The sequence below is a fragment of the Pelobates fuscus genome, chromosome 6 (genome assembly GCF_036172605.1).
Source record: "Pelobates fuscus isolate aPelFus1 chromosome 6, aPelFus1.pri, whole genome shotgun sequence".
In the NCBI taxonomy this organism is placed as follows: domain Eukaryota; kingdom Metazoa; phylum Chordata; class Amphibia; order Anura; family Pelobatidae; genus Pelobates; species Pelobates fuscus.
The window spans coordinates 168,872,474-168,896,841 of NC_086322.1; the positions used below are offsets into that span (position 1 = coordinate 168,872,474).

Genomic DNA, 24,368 nt, shown 5'->3' on the forward strand with positions numbered 1-24,368 from the left:
TCGTCAATTTGTCATTTAAAAAAAACTGTAATGGGCCGGGTATGATTTTAGCCCTGTATTTTTTCACAAAAACCTGGCTAAGGTGTACAAAGGGGGTAATTTTGTACTCAGGAAATATAGCTGAGAATAATTTTGTGATTTAATTTACAGTAACATATATCAAGTTTCCAAAATTAACTACTAAAATACAACGTGTGTATAAAAATGCAAAAATAAAACAATATGATAACATTTGAAAGTAATTGGTGCTAACATAACTGTATAATAAAGCTCAAAATATACCATATGACATAGCCCGTGGTGTCTACTTTCACAAATGGTATGCATTTATGGAGTAATTTTAACTGTCAAACTGCTACAATGCCCTAAAAGGTGATATAGACACACCAAATCCATTTATCAAAATTCTAATTGTAAAAACTGTAATGGTCAGGACTCGTTTAAGGCACTGTAGCTTCACAGGATAGTGTCAAAGACATACATTGGGGGTATTGTTTTATTCAGAAGAGTTTGCTGAGCATAATTATGGGGTTTTGATCACAGTGGCACATACCAGACTTGAAAAATGACCCCCAAAAATGTAATGTGTATGTAAAAAATGCAAAAAAAAATATTTTACCACAAAGTTTGACATAAACTGGTGAAAAAATGGCATCACGCTAAGGCACAATATATACCATATGAGATACACTGTAGTGTCTACTTTCACCAATGGTAGGTCATTGAGGGATAAATTCAACAGTTAAACTGCTACAATGCCCCAAAATGAGACTTGCTCCATCAAATTCATCTATCAAAATTATCACTGTGAAAACTGAAATGATCAGGTCTCTTTTATGGCACTATAACTTAACAGGATAGTGGCAAGGACATAGATTGGGGGTATTATTTTACTCTGTTGATATGGCTGAAAACAATATGGGTTTTTCTACAGCAGTAGTATATATCAACTTAATGAAATACACATTAAAAATCCTTGTTTTATGTGTGTATGTTAGAAATCTGAAAAAAACACAATTTTACTACATGATTTAGCAGAGATTGGCAGCGAAATGGCTACGTAAAAAGTGTCAGAATACCCTTTGGTAAATAGCCTGTGATGTGTGCTTTATATAAATATATACTTTTGTGCAGCAATTTTGCTTTCTGTGATGGCTATTAAGCTTACAAGACAAACATGCCAAATTCTAAAATTGCTCCACATTAAAAAAAGTTTTTACTCCTTGTATTTTGTGACCTGTAACTTTCAAAATAAGCTGAAATCCTAGACATATTATGTACTCTGAAAATCAGAACAACTAATTGAATATTTTTAAAATTACTTTCCTTAAGCTACACTTATTATACACACGTTATTATTGCCTAAACTGTGAAAAAAAAACAATTTATTTCATTTTTTTGTCATTTTTTTGGATTTTTTTTTAATAATAAATAAGAATTTATATATGTATATGTCACATCAGATTAAAGCCCTTTTTGTCCTTTAAAAAACGATATATAACATGTGTTGGTGTAATAAATAAGAAAAATGCAAACATAGGTTGAACACAAACAGCAAAAAATGCAAAAAATGCTTGTGTCCTTAAGGGTAAGTCCAGTTTTTGAAGCTGCGTCCTTAAGGGGTTAAACAGCCTCAAAATAATGATATAAACAAAAAAAAATTTTTGGTTAATTTTCATATTCTCCTTCATTTCAATGTTCAAGTAACAAACACTAACAAACATAACCAGTGGAATAAGTGATGTACAAATGTTTCTTTGATGTATGATGAACACCTAATACTGTGGGGTTTCAGCAGATACAATTGGGTACAAAGTTAATTTATATGGAAGAATTCTTGTCATAATTTAGAAATGATAAAAAGTTTGATCGAACTGGAAGATTTTGTGTTTTTTTATTTCTGTTTGTCTTGGGTTTTTGGCAATAGATTTTAAACCATGAAATTGGATATTAGAGTTAATCTGTGCTGGGTGCAGTGCCCTGCTTTGTCTTGCTTGTAATCTCATTGTCAATCAGGATTTGCAATACCAAACCAAAAAGGCTCTTGTCGAAATTGTAATTGGGTAGTCACACACAATGTCTGTTCTGTAACACTGATAATCATTGAGTCAATATTTATTTATTTATTTAAAATGTGTTTTACCGAAAGCATGTCCTGAGAACTCTCTTATTTTATTTTTTATTATTTGGATTTAGACATCTTTACCTGTGTGAACCCTATGATTTTTTTAATTATTTAATTTCCAATAGGTAAGTAATTAGGTGATAAGCTCTATAGAGCTCTGTGAAACAGAGTTATCTAGAGGTTGGTCATTAAAAATCAAAAAAGTCATTAAAAAAGTCATTCAAGTCATTAAAAAAAAAAAACCCCAAAAAAACGTTTTCATTAAAACAACTGAACCAATTTTAGCCTTCTTGACATAGTGCACTAAGGAAACAGCCATCTGCAGTAATATAAGCTGATCTTGATGACTTGCAATCTTAAAAAAAATCCAATGTACACTTTACTTCTGATAATTTAATAACACCTTTCTACGATCTATCTTACAATGTGCAGCAAATTTGTAAGTCGCGCAGGTTTTTCAAAACTAGTTTTAACTTGCACTTTGCGCATTAAAATAAGTCCTCTATTTCATCTTCATAGGAAGGACACATTACTTGTATAATATTTCAATGCATTTATATGGATGATCTATAAACAATCCAAGCTCAGCTAGCGGGAATCTTGTTTTTTTTTTTTTACATTATTGAATCTTTGAAAACTTTCAGAATTCACATACACATTATGCCAGATCCATGTTTGTATCAGCAGACAATTCATGGCTAGTGATTTAAATGCATTATTAGTCAGGCATGTTTTGACAAGACAATGCGCACTTTCAGAACTGTGTATCTGTACAGTAGAAGGGGTGTGTATGTGTTCTTTAATTCTAAGGTTTACAGTGTAAACTTTTCAAGGATTTTACTGGTTGTGCTACTAAGAAAGCACTGTGTGACACAGCAATATCATATAAATGACACATTTATACATTATATTGTTTTGTTAAATTAGGTATAGCTCCACTTACGACTTCAAAGATTCAGTAAATTACAGGAAGGGAAACTCGAGTGCACAAAACCGTGCCGCTGGGGCTATTACCTATTACACATAAACATCTGCTCACTGACGAGAACAATGTTAATTGGTTAATAACTTGTCCTTTGGAGACCCAGAAAACATTGCCTTTATTTTTATTGGTGAGAAAAGTTACTGTTTCTCTGTACTGTACTCCAAACAGGTAGACAGACATCAACATTGCAGACAGGAGTATATCTCACCTATATCTAATGTAAATATAATAAGCAAATCAATACTTTACAGGTTGGATATCGCTGGTAATTGAATAGCAGCAATACTAATGTAGAAGATTAAAAGCAAAGATAATCAGTAATAAAAATCAGCCTAACATCTCAATTAGGATAGCAAAAGCCCTTAAATCATGCTTAACAACATTGTATTAATTAAATAAACACTTTAAATAATTGAGGCCAATTCTACATTTTGTAAAGTTGTATTGGGACTTACCAAGGCAGAGTCTCCATGCATTTTCTAGTGAATTTGTCTGAGAGCTCTGTCACAAGTCTGGTTAAAATTATAAATGTTGAGGTCTAACAGTCCATAAATGCCATTTGTAGCAGCCTACTGGCCAGACATTTATATATCTCCTTTTCAATGGCATCAGTCTCAAACATGTTTTTTTTTTTTGTTTTTTTTTATTTTTTTTTTAGCAATTCTACCTGACCAGTCATTTGGCACTCAAACAGTACTCAAACAGTTGAACAAGTAAAGTTTTCTTGATAACATAGTAAACTAAGATTTAAAAGAGATTAACTTTTCTTTCGGTTTTTGTAATTTAGTATGAGTGTTACTAAGTGCTTGCTTAAGCTAGACCTTCTATACAATTTGAAATTTGAGGTTCCGTAACAAAAGTAGAATGGGATGAAAGTAAACGAGAGGAACATAAGTTCATTTAGAAGCTCAAAAGAAAAAGCTTATGGGTTTAATTAACAAACAAAAATTTATCTCCTTACATAACTACTTTTGTCCAGTAACCAGACTAACACATTTTTCACAAAATGTTATTTTTCACAGATTGCTAGTCCTCATGAATAACAGCATCAAAGAAGAACTCTTTTAAAAAATGTTCTATAGGGCTTACATCGGTGTACACTTGACAATGCGGAAATGTTGTTTCTTCTGCATCATTGTGAGAATCGATAAAACTGTCTATGGATGTTAGGGAGAACCCCCCCAAAATGGGGATGACCCATAGACTTACAGTACCTTAATCACTACAATGAACTGTGATGTTTATAATGTAGAACCCCTTTATTTGGTATCTTGCTGTGCAATGGATGAGCGAAAATGTGTGTTCTGCTTACTCCTTTCTGGTTGATAGAGACCCTGATACTGCCCTCGCATAGGAATTTAGAAGATGTGGAAATGATAAGGGTTCAGCTACAGACATGTCTTCTCAATGCTAAACCTTGTCATCATTGTGTATTCTGGGGAAAAGGGGGATTTATGTTTCTGGGTACTCTCATTCCTTTAAAGTATTTCAACAGAAAAAGTAATCTTGAAAAAAAAGAAAGGTATGTGATCTTTATTGCAAGAGTTCCTAAGGGGATAACACATATAATTCCATTGCTTTTTAGTTTTGTAATTCTTTTTTTAATACTAGATTTTTAAAATCAATTTCAGCAAATGGAAATATATTTATAACTGTGCAGTTCTCTACAAGTCTCTTTTTACACCCCTGAGAATTTGTTCCTAATCCCCTTTTCTCTCCTGTTGTCATTAACGTAATTTGACTTATTAAGTATAATTAAATAGAAATAGTATTCTACTAGTTTTTTTTTTAGAATAACTATAAATAAAACACTTTGTGGATCATTATCTTTCTGCAAAGTGCTAAATACTAATGACGTATCTGAGTTTAAAAGACACAACATTCCTGGATGTGTCTGATCTTTGACAAGGATTTTGCCAATGATCTTTAACCTTTTTTTCTGAAGTACGGAATACATCAGTCTTCCAAACATTGTGAATGAAGGAAAGAAAAGATCTCTAGGGCAAGGCTGAAACCTAATGTCATGGGGCCAAAGGTTCTCCAAACTCTAAACAATAGGTGAGGCCCCCAGGTGCTGTGACAATGTTTACCTTGATATCATAGGGAGAAAAGAAAAGTATTGGAATGCTTTGTTTTCTGAGTGTCTATTACACTTCTACACTCAATGTTATAAAGTAAACATTTTCACTACCATAAATTCTTTCAATTTACATCTATCTTTATATCTTAAAAAAAACATACTAATAATTCATGTCTGAAACTGCTTCATGAAACATAGAATGTGACGGCAGATAAGAACCATTCGGCCCATCTAGTCTGCCCAACAATGAATTTTTCATTTCTCCCTGAATTGTCTTGGTTAAAATGTCTAGTTAGAAATATCCATAGTAGCAATCAGTGATGCAGTAGACAAGTTCTGGATAGTTTCCTTCCTACACTAGGTAAACATAGGTTATGATTCGCCCCCGTAGTTTTGACATCAAATTTGCAAGTTTAAAATGTACATTATTACAATAACATTGTTATGGTGCTGTATTAATCTGATCATTACACCATTGCTATACTAGTTTTAAAAGGTACTAGGTAGGATTTTTGGAGTGTACCTTTGAAGGGAGTATCATTAGTGCAGGTTACAACATAGCTTGAGGGATGGGTGATTTATTAAAGTGTTGTCTTCTTGGTGCAGACTGGTGTAACGTTCTATATGTGGGACTATTACATATAAACCAATGGAATCCGTCAGGATATTCCATTAGTGCTTACTGCAGTTTTAGAACTTTGTTCCACTTTCAGATCACAACACTCTCAGTCTATCTCTAGAGCACAGGTAGGTAGCAATTATACAGATTGACCACCATGGATCTTTCTCTCTTCTTAGACACAGGATAAGCTGTGGGTACTATGGTGTGATTATTATCACTCTCAGCCACACTCTGCATTTGACCACAACTTACATCCACTATGTCTTTTGGAATTTGCTTCCCAGACAGGAAAATAGGACTTTGCTCATTTTCCCCTCTTTATAATTTAAACAGCTGCCTGGGTAATATTGGATTGTATGGTGGAAAGGAGCTTCAAGCACTGAAGGGCAGTCATAAACTGAGACATCTTTCTTAGAGTTTGAAAATGATATGCATACTCATTATATATTTATATAACCGAAATAATAAACTTTGACTGACAGAAAGGAGCCAATATTTTGTTAGTGACCAATGTCAGTTCAATACTACTGTGTGACAACTACTTATTTTCTCTCTAGGACAATAATAATTATTTCCCCTTCCTCTATTCATCCCATATTCTCCTTCCATGCCAGTTTTTCTTTCTTCTTCTCTCCTTTATCCCCTCCTTCTATGTGTTTCCCCGCCGCATTTCTTGGCAAGTCACTATATTCTTCATTTATTTTATCCTATACACAGCTATCCTTCCCTCCCTCTATGTTCTATGTCAGTCTCCTTGCCTTGATTTATTAACAGCATCACATTAAATAATGCACAATTTATCTTCTAAATATGAACAACCATTTAGCATACTACAGAACAACACAGTGAGAGAGAGAGAATGGGCAATCATTTAAATCCATACAAAAGATTTAGCCAAATATTCAATATCTCCTAAAAAGAAAGCAAAAGAACAAAAGGAACGAGAGCCTAATCTGTGCAGCAAATCTGTATTACTGTATCAGTTACCGTTTCGCATTGAAGGAGATGGTGTAAAAACTGTAATGTACACATTTCCTGACAATTACTTTCCTACTGGATTGGCTTCAGCAAGTTTAATTGCTGTCCGAGAACGTTCCGGCCACAGGCCATTTGAAACTTGTAAAAGATTTACAGATTGCCTGATTGCCACAAGAGATCATCTTTTCAGTAGTACAGTAGTCACGACTACCAAATATGGTTATTGAGGTATGTGCAACCCTCTTTTATCATGTGTAACCACCTACATCATGTGTTCTTCTTACAATGCTGCAGAATGAATACATGTTAATTTGTATCTTAGAATATGACACAACTTCTGGAATAAAAGGGAATCTTGACGGAATATTTCCGTCATGTGTCCTTAAGGGGTTAAATGAAAGGTTCTAGGAATCTGCTGGTGATCATCATCATCAGTTCTTATTTTAGTTTATTTTAATATGGTCTTGGGCAGGTAATTGATCAGTAGATAAAAAGTTCACTAATGGTTCAATATCTATGGTTTTATTAAACATCAGAGTTTATTCATTACTCTCAAAATTGTAGTGAATTAAACACCAACTCTGTAAAATTGTGGCAAAACATATTGATTTGGAAAATTAGCTATTTTAACCAGTTTGGGTTTTAGTTTACTTCAATTCTGTGTTTTGTGAATAACCCTCCCAAGTGCAGTAGTTTGAATAGTTACATACACACTGTTAGATTCTATAATGTCTACATAGATATTTAATGTTCTTCTACAAGATTATTCACTGAAGTTCAACCGGATTTATTTAAACTTACTAAATAAGTTTATCTACATTTTTGCAGGCAAATGTACTAAAATCTGGACAATATGCATGCTGGCAATGCTATCAGTCAGCCTGCAAATAGTTAAAAACACTCAGCAGTGCGAGAGTTAAGGAATGTTTTGGCTGTCAAGATCATGCCAGACAATCACCACGGTATAAAGTAACAAAAAGAATATAGGAGTCCCCATATAACAATTGTGTGAGCAAATTCCTTCACGGTGGGTGCATGTCTACAAAATGACAACCAGTGGCTGTTCATAGAAACATAGAAACATAGAATGTGACGGCAGATAAGAACCATTCGGCCCATCTAGTCTGCCCAGTTTTCTAAATACTTTCATTAGTCTCTGGCCTTATCTTATAGTTAGGATAGCCTTATGCCTATCCCACGCATGCTTAAACTCCTTTACTGTGTTCATCCATTAACTCCATCATCTCCTTATCAGTGGGATGGAGTATTAAAAACATTGACCTGTCTCATGCCACTCCTTAAAATACCGCAATACTACAGTACAGGAACTTCTGTTTAATGTACCCGGCCGCCGGCGGACTGAAGGGAAGAGCTCACTGAGTGAGCACTTGATGTCAGTCCGTTGGCGGCCGGGTACAGGAAACAGAAGCTCCTATACCATTGTTCGAGCCGCCCAGCCACACTACATTGAGTGACCGGCAGGAGGGAGCGCTGTGCGCTTCCATCCTGCTGGTCACTTAAATCTGGCGCCCCCCGGGCCGGTGCGCCCTAGGCAGCAGCCTAAGTCGCCTATAGGAGGCGCCAGCCCTGTTCTTATGTTCCCTCTTCTTTCCAAGTCCTTATGCCAACCTTCTGTCTCCAAATCCCAATGTGCTCTCCCTTTCTTAAGTCCACATATCCCCTCCTCTGCAGAGTCCCCTCCTTTCCGTAAGTCTTCAAATCCCCTCATCTCCACATGTCCACTCCTCTCCCTAAATTTAAGTTTCCCTAAGTCCACATGGGGGGGGGGGGGTTAGGGTAACTGTAAGGTTGGTGGGGGGGCTGTGAGGTTGGTAGGGATTATCTAAGGTGGGTAGGGGGACTGTGGGTAGGTAGGGATTTTGTAAGGTGGGTAGGGGTTCTGTAAGGTGGGTAGGGAGGCTGTGAGTGGGGAGGGGGGACTGTGAGGTGGATTGGGTTCTGTGAGGTGGGTAGGGGGGCTTTATGGTGGATAGGGGGACTGTGAGTGGTTTGGGGGTCTGTGAGGTGGGTAGTGGTTCTGTATGGTGGGTAGGGGGCTGTATGGTGGGTAGGGGGACTGTAAGGTGGGTAGGGGGAATGTAAAGTGGGTAGGGGGGCTGTATGGTGGGTAGGGGGGCCCACGGACTCACTGACAGACAGACACACTGACAGACACACACACACACATTCACTCACACATTCACTGACTGACACACACACACTCACAGACACACACAGACTCACTGACAGACAGACAGACACATACACACACACACACACACACACACACACTGACAGCCATACCCAGACACACACACACAGAGATTATTTTATTTTAATTTAAATCCACCCAGTCTCCCAACATTTGGGAGAGCTGGTGGATTTTTTTGTTAACTGGGTTCCAGTGGGGCCGGGCTGTTTGGGCAGGGAGTAAGGCAGGCATGCAGGCAGTTGGGCGGCTAGCTGAGTTCCAAGGCGCACCGCAGAGTGATGCCTGGAGTCGAAATATGATGAGCGGAGAGAGCTCACAAATCAGCGCTCCCTTGCTGCCCACCTGGAGCTCAGCTAGCCGCCCGCCCTGATGCTAACAAGGCATATGCCTTGTTTGCCTCGCGGGCAACTGAGCCCTGCTGGGGGGGGGGGGGGGGGGGGGACACAAAAAAAACTAATACTACATATAGACAGGCCTGAATTTACTCTCCTTTAATTTACTCTCCTGCCCCAAGACTGCACACACTAATCTATTAAACAGCAACTTGGATGCATTTGGATGCAATTGGATGAATTTATACAGCAGGTTTGGAGTATGATTAAATTGTGAATGTGACTAGATGGGTAATTGGATGATAACTGATGACAGTATTGACATCGGGTGTGGGTGTATATGTGTAGAGGCTGCTTGTGGTGTTGCATGTTTGTGAAATGCTGCTAGTGGGGTAGTGTGTCTGTGGGTGGCTGCTTTTTGTGTTCAGTTTGGGGCTGTAGTGGGGGGAATATGGATTATAGTGGGTTACATGGGTTATTGTTAGAGTATATTGACTTACTGCTGTATTTAGGGAAAAAAAATATTTTTATATAAAAAAAAAAAAACTGAAGTGCCCTGATCTCTAGTGGTCCAGTGGGAGAAGCAGCATGTTTCCTTCTGGCTGATGTCAGGAGAATGTATCAAAGCATTTCTGCAGTAAACCATGGAAGCACTCTGATACAATACAGGTGAGGAAGAGCAACAATAGCGTCTCTGTTCAAGCTCCAGCCCTGCAGGGGCAGGCTGGGAAAATGTTTTCTGTCGACCACAGCCACACAGCAGGAGAATGGGCTGGCCAGTGAGGGAGATCTTTGCTCTCCTCACCTGCCATGTGCTCCTGTCCTGCTTGTCGCCCTGAGGCTGTGGCCTCAGTGGCCTTGTGGCAAATCCAGCACTGCATATAGAGAAGTAGCCATGAAACGTCTCAATTAAAGGGACATTCAAAGCACCAAAACTTCAATTTGATGAAATGGTTTTGGTGCATAGACTCTCTGCTATTTCTGAGATACAGCAATGTTTACATTCATATGAAACCACGCTTCTGTGAGAAGCATTGGATTGGACCGAGTGCATCAGTAATCACTTCATGTAGCATTGCTGATCGGACCGTGGAGGAGGATATTTTTTATCTATCCGGTCAGACAGGAAGTGCTCACTGAGAGCAACAAACAGCTTCCTGTCAAATCGAGTAAAGGATACATACGATCTCTACCACAGTTTTCCCAGTCATGCTACATGGAGCGATGTCTGTAGGCATAGGAGGGGGGGAGAGACCACAAAGGGAGGGGCGGAATGGAAGAGACCACAAAGGGCTGGGAGGATGGAAGTGACACAAACAAAATGGGCTCAAGGGAAAGAGACAAACACAGGGGCTTTTGGGAAAGAGACACATAGAGGGGCTGGAGGGGAGAATGCACACACAGAAGTGTCTTTCGGGGGGAGAAAGACACACAGAGAAGTTGTGGGGGGGGAGAAAGAGACTCAAAAGGGGCTGTGGAAAGAAGGCTACATAGAGAGGGGCTTGGAGGGGAGAAACCCACAAAAGGGGCTTGAGAAGAAAGATATACAGAAGGGTCTGGGGGGAGAAAAAGACACTCAGAGGGGCTTGGAGGGAGAAATCCACACAGGGGCTTAAGGTAGACAGACACATGTGGAGCTACAGATACACTAACACAGGGAAAATTCTGGCCCTGGTGATCACTCATTCTCTTGCCTCTTTACTTATATGTGGCTGGTGGACAAATGGTGCCAAGGAAATTGGGAAACTGTGTGGAACGGTAGATAATGAAAGGTGACACAGAAATACCAGAGGAATTGGTCATCCCTCTGTTATATTAGCATCGTATTGGCCAGAGATTGACAAATTATTTATATTAACTCATCAATCCTAAAATAGTGTATGGGAAGGGTCGGTCCATAACCTCCCTTTCTAATAAGGTAGGAGCACCCACGGGTTGTGTAAACATCCTTTTGCCTGTCCCTCAATGCTTAGAAGAGGTCCAGAGGATTTGTGCTCTAGTATTCTTTTTTGGGGCTATGTGGCCATCGCTGGCAGGCCTTAATTTCATACCCTCTCATTATATTAGCTGCTACTAAATACAACACGGGGTAACAGTCATCTTAACCAAGCTCCTTGCTTACCGTTCAGATAACGTGGTCCACATTTTACGTCTAAGGCAGTCTAACCTTGAATGCCATTGAAAGACTGTGAGCACCGAGAACCCAGAGTTTGTAGCCTATTGCTGCCATCGGGAGTTAGACTGCTTTGATGGGAAGATATGAATTTTATCATTATCTGCACTGCAGGCAAGAGTACCAGGCATTGGGAGGGATAGGCTTTTGCTTATATCAGTATTTATTGAAAACAGTTTTGCATAAAGTAGCAAGATGGCACGCATAAACTTATTTCATGACAACCTCTACAATATATTGTAACATCTTTGAATAAAACCAAAGTAAAACACTCATGTGAACTGTGTTTACCACAATTACCAGATGTTGAGAGGGACAGTTTACATATGCTCACGTGGGTCTTTTACTAGATAGGAATTGACCAGATTTTCATTATTTTAAGCCAAAAGAGCTGAGCTGTTAAAATAGCCAATTTAAACATTTTTGACAGTTCAGCTATTTTTGCCTAATATTTGCAAACTCTGCTTAAGCTGCATCCGAGTAAATAACCCTGACAGTGTAGGAGAAAAAAGAGAGGGCCTTTAGGTTTTTTAGTTTTGGTTATCCATTAAATTTGGTGGTAACTAAATTAAGGCCTTCATTTAATATTTAATATTTTGGATAATATTTTCAAATTATTTAATATTTTTAGATAAAGTTTTAAAATGTTTTTCAAAATATTGAATCACTTGACGAGCTTATCCATAATTTTTAAATCACGGCCTGAATCTTAATTAGGCTAAAATGAGCTGATTTGGAATAATTTGGCTATATTCATAAGTTGGTTAAATTAATATGACTTCTGCCATTCAGATTTAATTTAATAAAATTCAGGTTGGCAAGTAACCATTTTAGTAATGCAACGTTTACATCATGCTTTGTGATGTTTTACTACACCTACACTGATAAGGTAAAGGTTACTTACATTTTCCCATGTATAAATAAGGTTTGACAATGTAACAAAGCAGAGTAAGTTCATTAAACAGCATTTTAAGGCACACTATAGGCACCTAGACCACTTCATCTCACTGAAGTGGTCTAGGTGCAGTGTCCCTGTCTCCCTTAGTCCTGCAATGTAAAACATTACAGTTGTTGAGAAACTGCAATGTTTATATTGCAGTAATACAACTGCCTCTAGTGGCTGTATGCCAGACAGCATGAGGACATCCAGCATCAGAGAATTGCCCATAGGAAAGCATTAAGGCCTTATGCAATTGTGGCACTCACAGTGCATGCACATTAGGTCCCTCGATTAAATAATGTCAGAGGAGGTGCCCCGACCTGGCACTAGAATCGGGTAAGTGATTAAAGGGTTATTAAACCCTCTACAACATGTGGAGGGGAGCAGCGGGGGCTGAGGAACACGTTAGTGTTAGGAATACATCTTTGTATTTTTAATACTAAAATGTTTCTTCAAAGGGACAATATAGTCATCAGAACAACTACAGCTTATTGTATTAGTTCTGGTAAGTATAATCATTCACTGCAGGCACTTTGCAGTAAACACTGTTTGTTTCAGAGAAAATGTGATGCTTACATTACAGCCTAGGGATACCTCCACTCAGGGCCGGACTGGGAAAAAAATTCGGCCCGGGCATTTTTTTATCACAGCGGCCCACTAAGAAGGGGGCGGGGCAGAGAGAGTGTGTTTTGTCATCATTAATGACAAACACGCCCCCTCTCAAAGTGAGCATGTTGGTTCAATGCTCTTCCAGGGCAGACCATGCGAAGAGCTCTGCTGAAGAGCTCTAGCATGAGAAAAAAGCCCTGTATTTGTTCTGCACAGCGCAAGCAAATTTAATAACATGCTTGCACTGTGTTTCCTTGCAACTTGTCTCTGGTGTCTCTATAAATGGATACCAGGAGACAAAAATGCCAGGAAAGAGTATTGTGCATGTTTTTGGAGCCTGCCATTGTGTGTGTGCAGAGTGAGCTGATTGTGGTGTGGTATTGTGTTATAAGGTCGGTTTTAGTCGTGTTGTGTTTGTGGTGTAATGTAATGCATATGCTGCTAGGGGCTGTAGAGAATGTGTGTATAGGGGATGTGGCAAGAGTGTGCATACAGGCTGTAGTGTGTGTGTGTGAATATTATATATACATATATATATATAAAAATATGCTTGGAAGTATTGTGTATGTGTGTGGTGCAGTGTGTCGGGGGGGTTCTGTGTGTATGTGAGGGGTGCAGTATGTGTATGTGAGGTGTGATGTGTGTGAGGGTGCTGAGTGTGAGGGTGCTGTGTGTGATTGATTTGTGTGAGGGTGCTGTGTGATGTGTGTGAGGGTGCTGTGGGTGATTTGAGTGTGTGGGTGCTGTGTGTGATGTGTGTGAGAGTGCTGTGTGTGTGAGAGTGCTGTGTGTGTGAGAGTGCTGTGTGTGAGAGAGTGCTGTGTGTGAGAGAGTGCTGTGTGTGAGAGTGCTGTGTGTGGGAGTGCTGTATGTGATGTGTATGTTAGAGTACTGTGTGTGAGAGTGCTGTGTGTGTGAGAGTGCTGTGTGTAAGAGTGCTGTGTGTGATGTGTATGTTAGAGTGCTGTGTGTGAGAGTGCTGTGGATGATGGGTGTGAGAGTGCTGTGTGTGATGTGTATGTTAGAGTGATGTGTGTGAGAGTGCTGTGGATGATGGGTGTGAGAGTGCTGTGTGTGATGTGTATGTTAGAGTGCTGTGTGTGAGAGTGCTGTGGATGATGGGTGTGAGAGTGCTGTGTGTGATGTGTATGTTAGAGTGTTGTGGATGATGGGTGTGAGAGTGCTGTGTGTGATGTGCATGTTAGAGTGCTGTGTGTGAGAGTGCTGTGGATGATGGGTGTGAGAGTGATGTGTGTGTTTGGGGGGGTAGATAAAAACAAAAAACAAGTAGGCATTATGTCCCCCCCTCCCTTCTTACCTTTTAGCCTGGGAGGGGGGGACCGGCACGGTGACACCATCCCTGGTGGTCCAGTGGGTGAGTGAACTCTAGCCTGCGGGCTAGAGTTCACTCTCGCGAGATCCAGTCGTTGCCATGGCAACGCTTCGGATCTCGCGAGAGGAACCCAGCGGAGCTGCAAGATAGAGCTCCGCCGGGTCCTCTCCTGGCTCCCTCCCTCTCTCCCCGCCGGCGGCCGGAATATACTGTATGTGGGCCGGTGAGGGAGATCTTTGATCTCCCCACCGGCCCATCATTGAAAACAGCGGGGCCGGCGCTCGGATAGTGCCGGCCCTGCATAGACCGGCAGGGGAGATCCTGGGACTTCCCCTGCCGGCCTCGGCCCCACGGCCATCGCGGCCCACCGGGCATTTGCCCGGTGTGCCCGATGGCCAGTCCGGGCCTGCCTCCACTGGTCACTCCTCAGATGGCTACTATAGGTGCTTCCTATGCATGGAGACACTGCACTTTACTCATAGAGATACATTGATTCAATGTATCTCTATGAGGAGCTGCTGATTGGCCAGGGCTCTGTTTGGCTTGTGCTGGCTCTGCCCCTGATCTGCCCCTTGATAGACTCAGTCAATCCAATGCTTTCCTACGAGAAAGCATTGTGGCTGGCTCTGAACAACACTTGTAATAGTGTCAGCCAAGCAGGCAGATGAAGGGCAGAGCAAGCAGCAGCAAACTGGAATAAAACAAAGACTGTACTGTATTTATGAGGGCCAGGGAACTAGATTGTGTTTTTAACATTATAGGGTCAGGAATACATTTGTGTTCCTGACCATATAGTGTTCCTTTAAAAATAGTAACTGGGAATGTGCCCCCCTCCCCCCCCAAAAAAAACCCAAAACAACATTTGTATTTCTCTATCTTTACTCATGCTACCATTGAAGCATGCTTCCATTCAGCAGTTCAGGTGATTCTGTAACCTTGTGCTTGTCCACACATGTCAGTGGAAATTGTGTTATTAGACCAGTTTATTTGCTATAGAATAATGGTTCATTCCTTTCTTACAATTTACATTCCTGATGGAAACAGCATGCATAATTTTAGCATAAATTACAATTTGACCGGAAAATATTGGACAATGAAGCGTATTCACCAAACTGTAAATTGTTAAAACTGATCAAGAAATTACAACTTTTATGCAAAAGAAGCCCAACTGAACAAACAGTTGAGCAGAATATTTTTGACCTCAATTTACAATTACTGTGTCAATTATTCACAACTCTCAATTTAGTGAACAAACCCCAATGTCTGTAGCAATGTGATCTGAAAATATAAGTGGTACAAAATGTTTCATGCATTGATGCATTATGGAAATGCTCCAACAGATATTAATACTAAGGATATAAATAAAAATAAATAAAAAATAAAACTAAAGACTGTGTTATATAATTAGCTTCTGTTTTGCAAATCATGTTAAAATATACACTTACCAATGTCTTCTATTGAGAAATGAAATATATCACTCGTGACATTGTCACCGTCTTTTAGAACATAGCAGATCTTCAAATCATCAATATCACCTAATAAATACAAAATAAAGATTTTAAGATTTAATATATGTGTTTCAAAGATATTCCACTTGTGCAGCTATTACTTATAACTTTAGCTGTTAATACATACAAATGTGAAGAATTTTCAAGGAACTGAATATAAATGACTGGTGGGGCATAGAAAGAGAGGAACGGTCATAAAGGTTATAGAAAAGGGAGGGGAGTAGAGAGCAAGGAAGAGAGCTATAAGTGAGAAAAAGAGATGGGTTAAAAATAATATCGGATGTCAATAACACACACTTACCCTGAGTGAATGTCCTGATAGAGTCGTTGCCTTGAGCCATGTTCATGATAAAGCCATGTTTTGGACCATCAATAACTCTGTATTTGAGTTGCTTGTGTGGACTGTCTCTATCTTCTGCCTTCAGAGATTTACTGGTGATCATGAATCCCAAGTGTCCAGAGGGGAGGCTTTTTAAAGTTGGTGCTCCCTTGTTGACAATAATTTGGGGTACTCCATTGTCAACTGAATTTATCTGAATCTTCATTAGTTGAGGTTTCCTGGTTTCAAAGGTATGGGGCACTATATAAAACTCTGTGTGTGTACCATCAGTGACAGTGAAGGAAAAACTATCTTCATGAGAATCACTCCCATCATGTCTGTAACTAATTAGATTCTCGTTTAAGTCTTGTTTAGTGAAAGTGTTCACTTGCTTGCTGCTATTAAACATGATTCTGCCGTGAATGGGCACTTGGGTGATAGTAAACCGAAGCAGGTTGTCAGGTGTGTCCCTATCTTCTACAGTCAGCTCAAATGGGGTGATGAGCTTATTTTCTCCTTCACTGGCCACTAGGTCATGAATTGTAAGGACTGGCTTCTTGTTGTCCACATCTGTAATTGAGATCCTAAATGTCCGGAAAACTGGGTTATAGCCATCAGTAGCCTCAAATTCAAAGCTATCCATCTTCATCTCATCTTCTGAAGTATGTATATAGTATATCTTGTTTCCTGCCAGCTGGAGTTGAGTAAAAGATGTGATGGGAACTCCTGGCCCATCTGTGCTCTCCAGATGACCACGACTGGGAGCCCTTGTAATACTGAACCTCAGGTTTTCATCTGGACTGTTGATGTCACTTGTGCTGAGAAGGTCTGTAGTTAGTGTCACCCTCCCTCCTTCTTTTAATGTGACTCCTTTGTTGATGACATCTGGGAAAACAATGTCAATGCTGCCAATATTTATGTAGAAATATCTGTCAATGTATGGGTTTGTCCCATCAGTAATGTCAAACTTAATAAGGTCACGGATGCCTTCTTGCCCGGTGTGGGTATATTGAATGAATCCATTATCAATATCATCTTGTGTGAAATTCATACCCAGAGTGATGTTACCTAAATGAGCCCTATCTTTGCTCAGACGCTGCAAAATTCCTTGGCCAGGGCCATATCGAATTATATAAGTCAATGTCTTGTCATCTGAATCTAAATCTGTGGCTTTTAGGACTTTATTAGTGATTAACTTTGATTCTCCAATTTCCACCTCCAGACCATCGTTAATAGCCATTCTTGGGGTCTCATCATCTACAGGAATTATCATAATGAGAACATTTTTTTCCAGCTTGTGTTCTCCATCAGTCAGGAGAATTTCAAAACTATCCTCCTTGGTTTCAGAGTCATCATGCTCATAGACAATGTTAGAGTTCTCTTTAATCTCTTCCAAGGTAAAGTTCAAAATTGGGAATATACCAGATGCTTGCTGTTGTAGTACTCTACCATGCTTTGGTGGCTTTGTAATGATGAAGAGAAGATCATCTGGTGGCTGGTCTGCATCACCAGCATTGAGAATAGGGGTATCAATCACCAGGCTCATGCCTTCCATGACTATAAACTCCCGGGTGAATATTTCTGGTTTCTCATCATTGGTCGGGATGATAACAATGGGAAAAAAGAGTCTCTCAGAGAAATTGATTCCATCTGAACAGCTGAAAGTAAATCTGTCTTCTAATGGTTCCACTCCAAGATGAATGCTCTGCACATAGTAAATATGACCCAGATGGATATCTCGTATTGAAAAGGCACTGATTGGGGTTCCAGATCTGGACTTTTCAGAACCTGGAGCTGGAGAGATATTTTCCACATAACCTGAAGTTGGCTGGACAATAATTGTGCACAAAATGTCATCTTTGGGTGTATCCTCATCTTCTCCTTGAAGGTATTCAGAAGTTATGATGTTTTTCCCGCCTTCAAGAACAGAAAATTGTTCTTCTAACTTCATCACAGGTGCTTCGCTGTCCACGGGGAGTATGGTGACTTGTACTCTCACACCCTTAACCTTGTTGCCTCCATTTACCCACTCATTAGAAAGGTCAGAAATTGATAAATTGAAGTTATCATGCAACTTTTGCTGACCTACCTCACCAGAGGTGTGGACATAGACTACTGCACCGTTCAGGATATCTTGCTGAGAGAATCTTTCAGATGGCACACCATTGACCAATATGTCCCCCAACTTAGGAGGTTCTTCTATGATGAAAGTAAGCATAAGATCATCAGTGTCAGGATCAGTACCCTGAAGGACATTGCTGGTGATCTCAGTTTCCCCCCTTTCTAGGACCTCTATTGAGGAACCCCAAAGACCTCCTGGGAGCATCAAGGTGGGAGCTTCATCATCCACAGGCTTCACATTAATTCTGATTGTAATTGGTACTTCGTGTACCCCATCACTGACCACTAGGGAACAGAAGTCACTGGTGGACTCATCTCCACTGTGAAGATAGGAAACACTACCATGTACTATATCTAACATGATAAATGACTCTCCTAACTCCATGGCTACCCCATTATATTGCAGTTCTCCATGCAGGGGCACCTGAGACAAAGTGAAGACAATGCTGCTTGTGTCTGTATCTGGATCTGTGGCATCCAGTTCTGATTTGCTAAGGGTGAATAAACCCCTTTCTGGAACAGTAAAACCACTATTGGTGATTACAGGGGGTTTGTTATCAACTGGCTGTAAATAGATAGTAAATGTCCCTTGGACTGAATTACCTGAAGCATCCTCTACTGTATAGTTGAACTGCAACACTTTTGGGACTATTCCAAGCTCCTTCTCTGGGGGTCTGTAGGAGATCTTGTGGTGGTTGATCTGGGCTTGAGTGAAATTTGTCACCTGGACATCTGGGTGATCACTAAGCACTATATGCCCAGTAAGGACATGGTGATTAATGTCTGTATCTCTGGGATGGCTGACCAAAGTGTACTTTAATTCTCTGTCATCTGTGTCCAGATCGGTGTAACGGAGATGCTTCTTCTTGAATGGGGTCACTTCATACTCCTTGACAGTCATGTTCAGTGTGGTCCCCTGGTAGGTTTCTGGTGGAATATCATCTACAGGTTCCACTCTCACTGTAAATACTTGGACACCAGACTGGTTTGGTGGATCATTGTCATCCAGCACCACAAACAGCAACCTGTCTAGAACTGTCTCAGGGCTATGAGGTCCAATGTGATTGTAAAAAAGTCTACCATCCAGAATGTCTCTTTGGTTCCACTCACTCACCACCTTCTCATACACTCCTTCTTCAGGCAGGAAGATCCACCCTTCTTCATCTTCTGGTTCTTCTACTTGCCTCAACACCATCTCCCCAATATTGCTTTTGGGCTCCTGTAGCACAAACATGATGGTTGAATCTTCGGAGTCAATATCTGTGGCACTGAGCATGAAGGGGGAGATAAGAGCCAAACTCTTTTCAGGCAAAGTCAAACCTGTGTTTGCATTTAGCACTGGAGGTTCATCATCTGTTGGAGATACAGTAATGGGGTATAGCAATTCTACTCTATGTCTTTCATCATCAAGTCTAAGGATAATATTATCACTGTAGGTATCACTGCCATCATGCTGATAAATCACTAAGCCAGAGTGTAGTTCGTGAGGTGTAAAGGTAAAGCCCTTGGGAGCACTGTGGCTACTGGTGCCCTGTTGTGCCAAAAACAACTGACCATGTCTAAGACCATCCACCACACTCAGTTTCACCTCATCTAGGTTGTCCTCATCGCTGATAACCAAATTGTTCATACCAGAACCTGGCCCTGACAGGGGGCGGGACTGGCCCTCCAGAAGCCAGAGACCGGTGTTCCGTGTAGCTAGTGGGGCCAATGTGTTCATGGGTTTCACCACAATCATGAAGGCGAATGGATCCGAAGTGGCACCTTCAGTGTCCATCACCTGCATCTCCAGCTGCAGGATCCGTTCTTGCCAGGACTCGCTTGCTGGGGGCTGATAGGCAATTCTCAGCTCAGTAAGGTCACTCTGAAAGAATGAAGTAATGGCCAAATTTTGATCATCAGTACTGATCAGATAACCAGATGTCTCCGGGTCTAAAGAACTTGTGAGGTTGAAGATAAGGTCCCCTGGATCAGACTCCAAGTCCTCTGCTGCCAACATTTCAGAGGTAAGGGCTGTCAGGACGAACTGGTCAACTTCCATCATCATCATGGACACAAAGCTCGGGCGTGGAGGGGTGTTTTCTGATCCTTCCTTGATCCTCACGGTGACATGGAAGTGTTCTTGTTTTAAGGATCCCCTTTCATCAGTGAGTTCCACCAGCATGGGCACATAGTCTCTATTGGGGGAGTTATGGGGAGCAGTGTGCTGATAACGGATGTCAGAGGTGGTGAAAGTTTGGCAATCAGTACCCTGCTGTTGGTCAGTAGGTAAGCTGAGTAACTGACCGTACCTTGGTAGCCCCCCTGTTCCAATGAGCGGTGTAATCCTACAAGACTCCCTTGCATGATCGTAGGAGAAGCCCAGAACCTTCTTGTCAATGGGAACACTAAGTCCATGGATCTTCTCCACCAGCAATGGCAGGTTTCGGGTCACAATTTCCAACTGCTGGAAGATCACCTCCACTTCCAGTACGAAAGGCACAATAAAAGTGTCGGTGGGCGAGTCATACTTGAGCTGGAGTCTCACTCTGTCGCTGGAGGGGCTACGGGAGCCCATGTGAGTGTATTTCACCTCTCCGGGGCCAAAATCGCAAGGGAATCTTTTAGGGGTGAGTGATCCAGGTCTCTGAGATAAGGGGTCGTTGCCTAGAACACTCAGAATACACGTATCTCCGGGTTGTACTTGTATGATCAGATCCTGTACAGGGTCCAGAAATACAGATCTTCCAAAGGGCACACGAATTCCGCGATTGGCCACTATGATATTGTCCGGGTTGGATAAACGGTGGTCAAGTTGTGCTGCAGCTGGTGTGAGAAAGGTAAGGATACCCAGCGTGAAACAGATATAGACTGCAGGTCGTCTGTGAGAGCCATGCTGCTGCTGATGTGCCCACCTCGCTACCCCCATCCTGGCGACGCAGTCCTCTCCCCCTTGCAATACGTTAAGGCTGGGGGTTCTACAGGCTCCAATGAGTAAGTGTTATAAAGTTCCACATGCAGACTCCAAGATTCTAAAAGAGAACGTCAGATCCAGAACGAAGGTTGGTCCTCACTGATTCCAGAACGAGCTTCTCTTCCTCAGAGATCCCCAGGAGTGAATGGCAGGACATGGGCTGCTGCAGGTAAGAGTATAATGGGAGGGAGGGATTGACTGGCATTTGTGAGACCTCCCCTCCCTTTTCCCAGCCCATAGCCCACCATCACCAATAACCCTCCCCGGGCTCAATAAACTCTTCCCTTCTCTCATTCAACTAAAGTATGGATTTATTCCTGTCTGCACAGCTTACACATGTTGTGCACACTGCTAGATCAGACAGCATAATTATACATTTGATGGTGGGTGTGATAGTAGAGAATGAATCTATTGATGTGTTTCATTCATTCTTAAAATGCAAAGTATAATTAAAGCACAAGGCATGCACTTGACAACTAAATATTGCAGAGAAAGACTTGCAGTTTCAGATGTGAGTGGAGTCTGCGTTACTTCATCATGTAATCCAAATGTACTCTTATATGTCTATGTTTTGTAATTGTTAAAATCTTGTCGTTATTGTCAGAACGCTCTGTGTGACATCATTATATAATACTGTATATAGATGTCTCTACCAAGAAATATCAGTAGATTAAAAGGCATATGAAATTTAATCTGCTGGGTATTTTATATATACAGCAATGATACAATTATTAGTTATTTATTCACTCCAACTTTTATTTATTTTTTATTTTTTCTAAATCTGTGTCTGGAGTGTTTTGACTTTCTGCATCCACATCATAAATATATTTATTTTCCATGAAAGCCAATATGGCATTGCTATACTTTCCTTTTATATACGTACATGCTATATTAATGTATTGCATGTTAGAGTTAAGATTTGGTTTAGGGCTATAGTTAAGACTAGTATGAAGGTGAAAGGTATGACTAGTTAGTGTTAGGGATAGGGTTCCTATAATGTTAAAGCAGCACTAGGATACTCATTTTCCAGTCTGCCCAAGGTTGGTGGGAGTTATACTTTCAACAGCTGCTGCTGCTATTGATTCAGTCTTTCTCCAGATAGTCTGCTTTCTACCTTTTCCTATACTTACAGCAAGCTGAAATGTACATTGCTCTTTTTGCAATTTTCAATGTGCATTTCTTTTACGTTTTGCACTTTTTGTTTGCAATTAAATAAGGAATGATATGTAAAATTAAGATGCTCTGTAGCCAGGTAATTCTAAAAATGACTCCTTTGGCCACTATAGGTTCACATGTCAGCAACTGACAGCAGTGATAAGTGACCTGCAAGAAGACAAGCAGCCTGCAGGACAGTAGGAGAACTACCAGGTAGGAGGGCATTTCTAATTTTTTGCTTCATTTGGCCCTTCATGTGTCTCTTACCCCCTTTTGGTGTCTCTTTATTATTGCATTAATTATAAAAAAAACAAAAAAAAAACAAACAAACATAGCTTTTAGGAACACTCCAAGCACCTTAACCAATGCAGCGAGCTGTAGTGGTTATAGTAAAACAATATCAATAAATACTTATCTCAAAGATATAGTGCGACAGCCTCCCAGGTCACTAAGGACAGCAGCTCTAAACAGGGAGTGTAACTCCTAGAAATCCCAGGCAGACCACTGCATGTATATCCTAGTGCTACCCTAACATAACAGAGTCCATAGCCTTACCCTATCCTTGGTTGTTACCCTAATTTTCTTTTTAAATCATGTAATATAAAATATTATTTGTTTGTGTATTTGTGTGCATTTGTGTGTATAGCAGCTGACACATCTCAGTACACATGTAATTCATTCAATACTATGTACTTTCCATAAAAAATAGGACATAACAATGTATTTGAAATACAGAATTTAATGATAGAACCAAGCATTTATTTTTTTTATTTATTTTTATTTTAGGCAGGCAGTGATAAGTACAAGCTTTTGTAATGACATGTGACAGGAGTTAAAATGACAATATAGAAACATAGAGGGTCAAGATGTACTGCATTTTTTTGTTTTTTGGTAATAAAGATATAGCAAGCAGGCTAGTGAACATGTTTACATAGAGATAGTAATATAGGTGCGTGAACAGATTGAGTATTTTAGACATAGTATATTCATGTAACACGTTTTTATAAATAAAATAATAAAACAAAGAAATACGTGCTGTGATTGCCAGGCCCTCAGCGTGTGACTGTTAATATTTTAATAGCAAGAGGGTTGCCTCTATTGGAGGGACATTGACCCTATAGTGTTAAAACAACCATCTAGCCCCCATGGGCCCCTCATGCTTCCATAAATATAGAAAAATCTTACTGTATTCAAGCATGAAGCTGTAGATCTGCATGCTGTTTGCCTCAGAAGAATAAGTTGTCTGCTGACATCATCAGAAGTGGTAGCCTGATACTGACAAGGAGGCAGATCAGGGGCAGAGCCAGCATGATCCAAACACAGCCATGGCCAATCAGCATCTCCTCATAGAGATGAATTGAATCAATGCACCTCTATGAGGAAAGTTCTGTGCCTGCATGCAGAGGGAGGATACACTGAATGTTTGGATGCATTTTAGGCAGCCATGACCCAGGAAGAATCTCTAACAGCCATCCGAGGTGTGGCCAGTGAAGTTATCACTAGGCTGTAATGTAAACACTGTATTTTCTCTGAAAAGACAGTGTTTACAGCAAAAAGCATGAAGGTAATGATTCTACTCACCAGAACAAATTCAATAAGCTGTAGTTGTTCTGGTGACTATAGTGTCCCTTTAAGGTCATGCGAGTGTGGCGATGGGTTGCTATCCTTCTCCTGAAGGAAATATGAGCTTGAACCATTAGTGGGCCTGTGTATTAATATACGCTTGTAGAGCTCTCTATCTATGGCCAGAAAGGACCTGCTAAAATTGAAATAGGCTGATGAGCATGCCAGAGGCATAATGAGTTGTGTACCATTGTGATGGTAGTAAGCTCCTTAACCCCAAAGCTCATGGGGGGGAGCAGGAGGGAGGTGATGAGAGGTGCTTTTTATAGATAAGGGCAGGTATGCTTACTGACGGTGCCC

The 24,368-nt window shown here is 40.4% G+C and overlaps 1 protein-coding gene across 1 annotated transcript in view; it reads right to left on the reverse strand.

Annotated features, from left to right (window-relative positions):
* FREM3 (FRAS1 related extracellular matrix 3) overlaps window positions 1-21,368 on the reverse strand; it is an 82,044-nt gene extending 60,676 nt beyond the window's left edge. Inside the window, exons 1-2 of the mRNA XM_063458469.1 lie at window positions 16,199-21,368; window positions 15,835-15,924 (exon numbers count right to left, since the gene is read on the reverse strand). Of these exons, the coding sequence (XP_063314539.1) occupies window positions 15,835-15,924; window positions 16,199-21,245 (5,137 nt within the window). The 5' untranslated portion in view covers window positions 21,246-21,368. The remainder of the gene's footprint in view (window positions 1-15,834; window positions 15,925-16,198) is intronic.
* Between the last annotated feature and the right edge of the window lie 3,000 nt (window positions 21,369-24,368).